The following is a 10,757-nucleotide window of genomic DNA, read 5'->3' on the forward strand; positions in this document are numbered from 1 at the left end:
ACCCAGAGAAGCCCCAAGTTTCTACCTCCAGGAGGTCTTTGTAGGTAGGTACAAAGCAGCAACGGTTCCCTGGGAGGTGGAATGCTGTCCTCTGATGTCCTCCAAGAGCCACTCTGCGGTATGCTGCATTTGGGCAAGAGCAGGCACTTGGCTTCCACCAAGTGAGAAGTGAGCATAAAAGAAAGGCAAAGCCTTATGATTTCTGTTGTTTGAAAAGGGTTTCGGTTCATTGGAGTTTGAGGTTTTTGCAGTTACTGTGCTAAAATCTCCTTAAGGAAGCTGTTTAATACAGAGGCAAAGCAAAACAACCTGCAGACCCCGACCCTGATGGAATAAGTATCAGGGACTTCAAACCACAAGGCCTTTGGGCTGCAATGAGGCAACTTCAGCAGTATCTGCAGCAGTCACAACACGTCCCTCAAAGCAGGTATTTGCTGGTAGCTAACGATAAGATAGACTTGGAGGCATTTGTCCCTTCTTGCTCTGGTTAGGCAACAAGTCTGTGCCTGGTATTTTTCAGCTCTGAGAGGTCGTCACACCAAAAATCCTGCTAGCTCTTTGATGGTTCTTTGAGGCTGTTTTTCTGCCTGGCTTGAGCTGAGCCATGCAGCCCTAATTCTTCATGCCAGCTGGCTTTGCACGGCAGTGGGTACCACGGTCCTCCTGCCCGGGGTCCCAGCTGGCTATAAACAGCCTCAGTGCAAGCACAGCAAAATTAATTTCAGCCTAAATTACTGAAGCCACCAACTGCATGAAGGGCACTTCTGAACATCTGTGGACAGCTGGCTGACAGCAACAGACAAGGGCAGCTCACCAAGTGTTACAGCAGCCTCCCCTCCTGCCAAAAGGGCTACTGGAGGTGGCATCTCTGACCTTCTCTACCTGCCTTGCCAGCCAGCTTCTGCTTTGTGTCCAGGGCTGTCCTGCGAGAGCTGGCGGCAGACCTGAGCACAGCCACGCGTATTCACAGGCAGAGAGAGGGCCAATCCATTTAAAGGCAACGCTGGAAAGAAGCTGGAAAACTTCACAGCATCCATCCCCTGCACAGCCTTGGCCCTGCAGTTCGTTACAAACAGGCTGTCAAGGCACGTGAGGGTAATGATGGGATGCGGGTAGTGGCTCCCTGGCAAAAAGCAGGGCAAACCCAGAGCCCACTGTGAGGGCACAGCATGAGCCCAGTTGGGAGGGAGCATTGCAGCATTGCTGCCTGCTCCCTCAGAGCAAAAGCCAGCAGCTTTGCCATGCCCTGCTAACACAGCAGCCAGGCAGCCTCAAGGAGCTGGCAGTCAAGGTGCCTTTTTTCCACTCACTCTCAACAGTCCTGCTCATGTGTAACCCACTCCAGGAAGGGCTGGCTGCATCCCTTCACCTGCCAAGTGCAAGTATAGCAAGGGTTATTCCCATCCTCTCAAACTCTTCTCAACTGTGTCTTCTTTTTCCTCCCACATAAAGTTTTGGCTGCAACGGAAATACCCTTTTCTGCACGGCTTCACTGTTTTTGTACAAAGAACGCAGGCATCAGATCTGAGAGGTCTGGGAAACAAACAGCAGAAAGAGAATCTCGAGGACAAGGTCAAGGCAAATTATGTAGGGCCAACAACTGGCTCCTTTCTTTTGCTACTGAACAACAAAGAAACATCCAAGTTGTTCCCAGTCAGCGGGCAGTACCTCTTAGCAAGCAAAAACTGCAGGGCACTGCACAGAAACCGCTGTGATGGGCACCGTGATGAACAGGGAAAGCTCAGCAAGACATGCATTTGGTCAGCTTTGTCGGATATCATTTTACTGAACTTTTATCCCCTTGGAAATACATCTACGGTGGGAAAAGATCTGTGTCTCAAGGAGTATTTTGGCTGTTAAGCCTTATGCAGCAGAGTGCTTTGTTTCCAGGTGGATTTCCTCATGCCCACGTGGTGTTGCCTATAACAGATCAGCAAGACTGTTCCCCCCTACCCCCCCCCAGCAGGGATACCTCCTTCAGAGCCATGAATATGTGGTACAGACAGACAAGGTGAGAGAGAGGATATGAAATGCAAACCCAGTTAGGCAAGGAATAGGAGTCCAAGTCTTTTAACTCCTTGTGGCCAGTCCCTGTATCTCAAGCATGTATTTCAAGGCAGAAGAAGAGGAGGCAAACAAGACTCATTCCCACCTTGCCTGGGACGTGAGGTTTGAGCAGCAGTGGCAGGACTCAAGTAAGTGATAAACCAGTGTTTGCCTCATTTGCATCTGTCTGTGTCCTCTCTCCTGCCCTTCTACTCCCAGCACATCACAGTACTAGTGTGGTTGAGGAGAAGCATCTACCAGTAAGCCATTCCCAGACACATTCCCTTCTTCCTCAGACACATTCCCTTCTTCCTCAGGATGCCCTATCTCCAGCTGCCGCCCTTCCTGCTGATGACAGCAAGGGCCAGCTGCAGCCGCAACGCTGCATTTCCTCCTCCCAAGCACCAGCTTTCAAATAGGATGTGCAAAACAAGCCCTCCCTCTCCAGCTCCACTTGGGAAAGAAAAAAGAAAAAAGGAAAAAAATTAAAAAAGCAAATAAACACAGTTAGGACCCACCACTAAAAACATGTTTTTCTGGCTATCTTCTCAGACTCTGTAGGCTGCTCACTTTTAGACCCAAAGGATGCGATCCTCATAATCCAGTGAGTGCATGCAGTCACCTCAGAGCTCGTTTGCCTCCAGTAAGAAGCCCAAGAACCCTGTCCCTCAAGGACTTCTTTCTGCACAAAAGTTGTCACACAAACGACTGATGCAGGCAGTATCCTGCCTGTTTGTAGCCTCCTGGTGCAGGATCCTAGTCTTAACAGAGATGATGTCCATTTGTGGTAGGAAATGGCAGACACCAGAACTTCTACTCTTTGACTCCCACAGACTCTAGGTTCTTTTAGAAACACAGAAAAAAAATGCTGTCTTCTATTGGGAAAGACACTGAAAGGGGCTGCTCTCTACAGGGCTGATGGGATGGATGTTCTCTCTTGCCACTGTTTCAAGATCAGTGCGGAGATTACAAATCCCCTCACCTTCCCACTGTAGGGAAAAACCCTCTTTCCCTGAGGGCTACAGAAATACTTCCAGGTGTCTACCACACATGCGGGCTGAGACCCTGACTCAGCTGCCAGCCACAGAGTGAGGAGTATCACCAGAAGAATCACAGAATGACAGAATCACAGAATAACCAGGTTGGAAGAGACCCACCGGATCATCGAGTCCAACCGTTAAGAACATCCACAGCACAAGAAAGATTCACGCAGCCAAGGGAAGCCTCAGAAGAGTCAGTTGTGACACCACTGCCGAGCAGCCCACGTCCCATCTGCCCCCTTCCCCGAGATGCTGGGTCAGAGACGTCCCAGCAGTAGGAGCCAAAAGAGTGGCTCCCCAAAGTGACAGAGGAGGGGATATTTTGCCAGTGGCTCAGCACCAAGTAAGAGACTTCAAAGGTGTCTTACTGCACATCTGCACACCCAAAGGGACCTTCTCCAAGGAAGCGATACAGTTTGTGCATGGAGTGGCTGTCCTGCACTGTGACCTTCTTCAGGGAAGCTCCTACTGCGATGACCAAAGGATGGAGAAAGTCTTGTGCGAGCTGTTCGAGGCTGGTGGGTCAGTGGCCTCCCACCATCCTGCCTAGTGACTCACGTCTGCATTGACCTCATAGAATCATAGAATCACCAGGTTGGAAAAGACCTCTTGGATCATCGACTCCAACCATTCCTATCTGCCACTAATCCATGTCCCTGAGCACCTCGTCTACCCGTCTTTCAAGTACCTCCAGGGATGGTGACTCAACTACCTCCCTGGGCAGCCTCTGCCAGTGCCCAATGACCCCTTCTGTGAAATTTTTTTTCTGATATCCAGTCTAAACCTCCCCTGGTGCAGCTTGAGGCCATTCCCTCTTGTCCTGTCCCCTGTCACTTGGGAGGCCAGCACCCTCCTCTCTACAACCTCCTTTCAGGTAGTTATAGAGAGCAATAAGGTCACCTGGGCACACTGCTGGCTCATGTTCAGTCGGCTGTCAACCAACACCCCCAGGTCCCTCTCCTCCAGGCAGCTCTCCAGCTAGTCTGTAGCTGCACAGGGTTGTTGTGCCCCAAGTGCAGGACCCGGCATTTGGCCTTGTTAAACCTCATCCCATTGGTCTCAGCCCAGTGGTCCAGCCTGTTCAGATCCCTTTGCAGAGCCTCCCGACCCTCCATAAGAGCCACGCTTCCACCCAGCTTAGTGTCATCCACAAACTTGCTGAGGGTGCACTCGATGCCTTCATCCAGGTCACTGATAAAGACATTGAAGAGGTCTGGACCCAGCACTGAGCCCTGGGGAACCCCACTTGTCACTGGCCTCCAGCTGGATTTAACGCCATTTCCCACCACTCTCTGGGCCCGGCCATCCAACCAGTTTTCCACCCAGGAGAATGTGCGCCTGTCCAGGCCAGAGGCTGACAGTTTCCGAAGCAGAAGGCTGTGAGAAACTGTGTCAAAGGCTTTACTAAAGTCCAGGAAGATACATCCACAGCCTTTCCCTCGTCCAGCAGCCGAGTCACTTTGTCATAGAAGGCGATCAGGTTAATTTGGCAAGACCTGCCTTTTGTGAACCCGTGTTGACTGGGCCTGATCACCCATTTCTCTTGCATGTGCTTCATGATGGCACTCAAAAAATCACGGTCGGGCTTTAGATCAGCCCCAGCAGGACAAAGAAACTTATCCACTCTTGCCTTCCCACTGTGCTGGAACATCACTGTCCTGCTTTTTATGCTTTCCCCACTACTTGCAATTCAGGACGCTATGGGATGGGACAAAAGGATTGAGCCATCCAGGGGAGGGCTTGGCAGAGGAAGATTGCAAACAGTGAGAAAAGGAAATGATTAAATGGATGCGAAAGCCAGAGAAATTCAAAGCCAAAACGGACTGGCTTGCTTTGGTTTGAAGCTAAGCAGTGACTTTCCTCTGAGCCGCACATAACTGATCGTCCTTGCCGTGTTTCCAACGAGGAGCTGGATTCTTCCCAAGTTTTTGCTTAAGAGATAGTGCTGAAGGAAGAAATTGTTCTGCTGCAGAGCCTCTACAAGAAATCTTGACTTCTGAGTGGCCTTTGCTGGAAGGGAGGGGTTGCACATAGCATGCAAGACATTTACTGAAGATCTCAAGGACAGTATTGCAGCGCTAATGCTGTTTTGGTGGAGGAGTATTTTCATAAACACAGTATGTGTAGGGTCGCAACCTCCACCTCCTCCTTTTTTTTTCCTTCCCATAACTGAGGCCAAGTATGTCTTGCAAAACATTGTTTCTGAAACTCTCAAGGAAAGCATGAAAGGCTGGGTAAGGATTGGGTTACGCACTTTGACGTTGCCCATTAAACGCCCTCTGTGGCATTTCACAAACCCTGTGCAAAACATCAGGCTTGTATATTAGCCAGAAGCGTTGTGGTACAGCATTAACTCCTGGAGGGAAGGAGCTTCAGCCCTTGGGCTAATGTGGGATGGGACAGAAAAGCCTCCATCTAGCATTTCCTAGAGCCTCTCCTGCTCGGCAGACTTGGGAGACAGTCACAGCAGTCCTAAAAAAATACATGCTGCTTCTTGGCTCTTGCTGGACCACACCAAGTGAGCAGATGTGTTTTAAAGATGTCTGAGGTCATGATTCAGCTGTGTACTTGAGAAGAGGGCTGTGTTCTCACTTACTGTGCCTGAAGCCACCTGGGAGTTGGTGGCAAAAGAGTTATTGATAATCATAGCGTAAGCTACTGCCCCAAACTTTGCCTGCACTTCCCCGTGCCCATTGCAGACCGCGTGTTGGCTTGGCCAGGTGAGGGTTTGACCCAGACTATGGAAACAGAGACTGAACATGAGCCAGCAGTGTGCCCAGGTGGCCAAGAAGGCCAATGGCATCTTGGCTTGTACCAGAAACGGTGTGACCAGCAGGTCCAGGGAGGTTATTCTCCCTCTGTACTCAGCACTGGTGAGACCGCTCCTCGAATCCTGTGTTCAGTTCTGGGCCCCTCACCACAAGAAGGATGTTGAGGCTCTGGAGCGAGTCCAGAGAAGAGCAATGAAGCTGGTGAAGGGGCTGGAGAACAGGTCTTACGTGGAGCAGCTGAGGGAGCTGGGGTTGTTTAGCCTGGAGAAGAGGAGGCTGAGGGGAGACCTCATTGCTCTCTACAACTACCTGAAAGGAGGTTGTAGAGAGGAAGCAGCTGGCCTCTTCTCCCTAGTGACAAGGCACAGGACAAGAGGGAATGGCCTCAAGCTCCGCCAGGGGACATTTAGGTTGGACATCAGAAAGAAATATTTCACAGAAAGGGTCATTGGGCACTGGCAGAGGCTGCCCAGGGAGATGGTTGATTCACCTTCCCTGGAGGTGTTTAAGGGATGGGTGGATGAGGTGCTGAGGGGCATGGTTTAGTGATTGATGGGAATGGTTGGACTTGATGATCCAGTGGGTCTTTTCCAACCTGGTGATTCTGTGTGATGACGAGCTTCGGCACCAGCATCAGTCTAAAGCCCGACTGCGAGTTTAGGAAGCACTGGTCTAAAAACTTACTCCAAGCTTCGGAAGCAGCGTTGCTCTAAAACCTCAGCATGAGCTGAGAAAGCAGTGCTGGTCTAAAACCTCAGGAAGAGCTTAGGAAGCAGCCTTGCTCTATAACTTTATGGCAAGCTTAGGAAGCAGCGTTGCTCTAAAACCTTAGGGTGAGCTGAGGAAGCCCGCTCCCCCCCCCCCCCCCCCCGCACCTTGCTGGCAGGCGCCCTTGCTGCGCTGGGTGAGGGTCCCTCCGCGGCGCAGGCTGGCGGCGCGGAGCTGGCAGGCGGTGCTGTAGGTGACGCCGTCGCTGCCGCACACCGGGTAGCGGCTCTTGCAGAGGCACACGCCGAGCGGCGAGGAGGAGGAGGAGGAGGACGGCGAGGAGGGGGCCCCGTCGCCAGCGGGCTTGTCCCGGCGGCGCTGGCGGCTCTTGACGCACTCGAGCCCCGCGGCGCAGCGCCCGCCGGCCCCGCAGGCCTCGCCCTCGCCGCGGGCGCAGCGCCAGCAGCAGCCGCACGCGTCCCGCACCCGCCCCAGCGCGCAGCCCCGCGCCGGCAGCGCCGGGCACCGCGACGGCTCGCAGGGACCGCACGACGGCGGCGGCGAAGAAGAAGCCGCCGCCACCGGGAACAACAGCAGCAGCAGCGCCCACGGAGGCATCGCGGCTCGCCGCCGCCCGCCCCGCCGCCCTCTTAAACCGCGCGGGGCAAACCCCGCCCCGGGGGAAGGGCGGCCGGCCTCCCGCCGACCCAGCGGGGCTCCCGCCTCGATCCGCGAACGTAAATCCGCCCCGAGAGCTCAGGTGCGGACCCTCGTGAGGTTCCGCAAGCGCGAGGACCTGCGGCTGGGTCGGCGCGGCCCGCGGTGTGAGCCCTGCAGGTGTGCAAAGCGCGAGGTGCTCAAGGACGCGCTGTGCAGTCAGAGAGAATCACCGGGTTGGGAAAGACCCACTGGATCATCGAGTGCAACCATTCCCGTCAGTCACTAAACCATGTCCCGCAGCACCTCGTCCAGCCATCCTGTAAACACCTCCAGGGAAGGTGACTCAACCCCCTCCCTGGGCAGCCTGTGCCAGTGCCCAATGAACCTTCCCATGAAAAATTTTTTCCTAATGTCCAGCTTGAACCTCCCCTGGCGGAGCTTGAGGCCATTCCCTCTCATCCTGTCCCCTGTCACTTGGGAGAAGAGGCCAGCTCCCTCCTATCCACAACCTCCTTTCAGGTAGTTATAGAGAGCAATGAGGTCTCCCCTCAGCCTCCTCTTCTCCAGGCTAAACAACCCCAGCTCTCTCAGCTGCTCCACGTAAGACCTGTTCTCCAGCCCCTTCACCAGCTTCATTGCTCTTCTCTGGACTCACTCCAGAGCCTCAGCATCCTTCTTGTGGTGAAGGGCCCAGAACTGAACACAGTACAGTGGTAGATAGGAACGGTTGGACTCGATGATCCAAGAGGTCTTTCCCAACTTGGTGATTCTATGATTCTATCAGCCCTAGGCAATGCAAGGCTGTGATCCCCATCAGCCCTGCGGCAAGGCAAGAGCTGGGACAGAATGTGTTTAACACTTATATCCACGTATATAAATTTTCCCAGAAATCTCATCCATATGTGCAAACCTCATGAGGTTCAGCAGCACGAAGTCCTACATCTGGGTCGAGGCAAACCCCGGGTTCAATACTGGAGGTATGTAAAAGACGAGCTACTCAAGGACACGCTTTAGTGGCAGATAGGAACGGTTGGGCTTGATGATCCAAGAGGTCTTTTTCAACCTGGTGATTTTATGATTCCATGTCCCTCTGATCACATGTTTTCTTTCAAGTGGTGTTTCTTTTCCAGACACTGTTCATTATTTGAAGATGGCAATGTCCTGTGCACAGTGCAATCTGTGCTGAACAGATGGGTCTGTGACCACCGCTGTTTGCAGCCTTTCCCTGTCTCTAAGGCAACGTCAGACAGAGCTGGGTCCCAAGCTCCAAATTAGCGAGAGTTTTAACTGTTGTGAAGTTTGCTCAGGGATGCGGTTTAGTGATTGATAGGAATGGTTGGACTCGATGATCCAGTGGGTCTTTTCCAACCTAGTGACTCTGTGATTCTGATTCTTCCTGGGACATCATGGCATCCGCATACATTGCCTTGGCTTTTTCCATTCCCCTTACCCTAGAAGTGCTCCTTGCTGTTCTCCCAGGAGAAGGGCTGCCTTCATATGCAAGCATTATGTCAAACTCAAGGTGTTTGACACGTGGGTTTGGTTGTTTTTTTTCTGTAGTACGGCTAAGTCACTGTAGCAGTGATGAAAAGGGGTGAAATGGCCATAGATGGACGTGTTTGTCAAACCCAATTCTAGCTATGGAAACCATTTTGCATAGTTCACCTCTTTCTTCTGTCACCTGCCAGGCATCCCCCTCACAGGCCCCCAGATGCCTTTTGGTCAGACTGATCAAAGCTCTGATTCCTCTTGGGCAGAGAACCACAAGGTGTTTAAGGGACCTGCAGTAGGTGACCAGAGGAAGCCTAGAAAGGTCAATGTCAGCAACCCACTTGGCAAGAGGAAAAATGTAGGTCTAAAAGGAGGAAGGACATCAACGCATTTCCTTTCTTCCCCTCAAACCTCTTCATTTCCGTGCCAAACAGGAGGAGAGTGCCCTTGCCTCTGCTTGGAGAACAGATTTTCCTCCCAAGGAGGACGTGTTCATAGAATCATAGAATAACCAGGTTGGAAGAGACCGGATCATCAAGTCCAACCATTCCTATCAAACACTAAACCATGCCCCTCAGCAACTCGTCCACATGTGCCTTAAACACCTCCAGGGAAGGTGAATCAACCACCTCCCTGGGCAGCCAGTTCCACTGCCCAATGACCCTTTCTGTGAAACATTTTTTCCTAATGTCCAGCCTAAACCTCCCCTGGTGGAGCTTGAGGCCATTCCCTCTTGTCCTGTCCCCTGTCACTTGGGAGAAGAGGCCAGCTCCCTACTCTCTACAACCTCTTTTCAGGTAGTTATAAAAAGCAATGAGGTCTCCCCTCAGCCTCCTCTTCTCCAGGCTAAACAACCCCAGCTCTCTCAGCCGCTCCTCATAAGGCCTGTTCTCCAGCCCCCTCACCAACTTCGTCGCTCTTCTCTGGACTCGCTCCAGAGCCTCAATATCCTTCTTGTGGTGAGGGGCCCAGAACCGAACACAGGATTCGAGGAGCGGTCTCACCAGTGCCGAGTACAGAGGGAGAATAACCTCCCTGGACCTGGTGGTCACACCGTTTCTGATACAAGCCAAGATGCCATTGGCCTTCTTGGCCACCTGGGCACACTGCTGGCTCATATTCAGTCAGTTGTCAACCAACACCCCCAGGTCCCTCTCCTCCAGGCAGCTTTCCAGCCAGACTTCTCCTAGTCTGTAGCACTGCACAGGGTTGTTGTGCCCCAAGTGCAGGACCCGGCATTTGGCCTTGTTAAACCTCATCCCATTGGTCTCAGCCCAGCGGTCCAGCCTGTTCAGATCCCTTTGCAGAGCCTCCCGACCCTCCATAAGAGCCACGCTTCCACCCAGCTTAGTGTCATCCACAAACTTGCTGAGGGTGCACTCGATGCCTTCATCCAGGTCACTGATAAAGACATTGAAGAGGTCTGGACCCAGCACTGAGCCCTGGGGAACCCCACTTGTCACTGGCCTCCAGCTGGATTTCACACCATTTCCCACCACTCTCTGGGCCCGGCCATCCAACCAGTTTTCCACCCAGGAGAGTGTGCGCCTGTCCAGGCCAGAGGCTGACAGTTTCCGAAGCAGAATGCTGTGAGAAACTGTGTCAAAGGCTTTACTGAAGTCCAGGAAGATACATCCACAGCCTTTCCCTCATCCAGCAGCCGAGTCACTTTGTCATAGAAGGCGATCAGGTTAGTTTGATCAGGTTAGTTCATACTTTGGTGCAGAAGGACCTCTAGTGTCCCTTCGTGGCCAATGCTTTGGCCTCACGGCTGTAGCTGGGTATTTTTTGTTCTAAACACTCCTACGTCCTGTAGAACGAGATAAGGTCCTCATAGTGTGTGTAGTAGCTTCGAAAGACAGACTGAGTTCCTCCTCTCTGGGTAGAAGTGGATTACTGTGTGCCCTAGGCTCATCTTGCTTTGCTTGCGCAGCACCCCCATAGTCTTTTTTCTCCTCCCTAGTGGCCTCTGGTGTGCCCCAGGCTTCTCCGTTCAAATACATTACATTAAATGCTTCTGGTGCCTCAGTAATTCATTTTC

The 10,757-nt window shown here is 52.5% G+C and overlaps 1 protein-coding gene across 1 annotated transcript in view; it reads right to left on the minus strand.

Annotated features, from left to right (window-relative positions):
• The window catches only part of IGFBP7 (insulin like growth factor binding protein 7), an 18,449-nt gene extending 11,243 nt beyond the window's left edge, over positions 1-7,206 (minus strand). The window contains exon 1 of the mRNA XM_069855403.1: positions 6,733-7,206. Within this exon, the coding sequence (XP_069711504.1) occupies positions 6,733-7,183 (451 nt within the window). The 5' untranslated portion in view covers positions 7,184-7,206. The remainder of the gene's footprint in view (positions 1-6,732) is intronic.
• Between the last annotated feature and the right edge of the window lie 3,551 nt (positions 7,207-10,757).

Source organism: Phaenicophaeus curvirostris, chromosome 4 (assembly GCF_032191515.1).
Source record: "Phaenicophaeus curvirostris isolate KB17595 chromosome 4, BPBGC_Pcur_1.0, whole genome shotgun sequence".
NCBI classification, from domain to species: domain Eukaryota; kingdom Metazoa; phylum Chordata; class Aves; order Cuculiformes; family Cuculidae; genus Phaenicophaeus; species Phaenicophaeus curvirostris.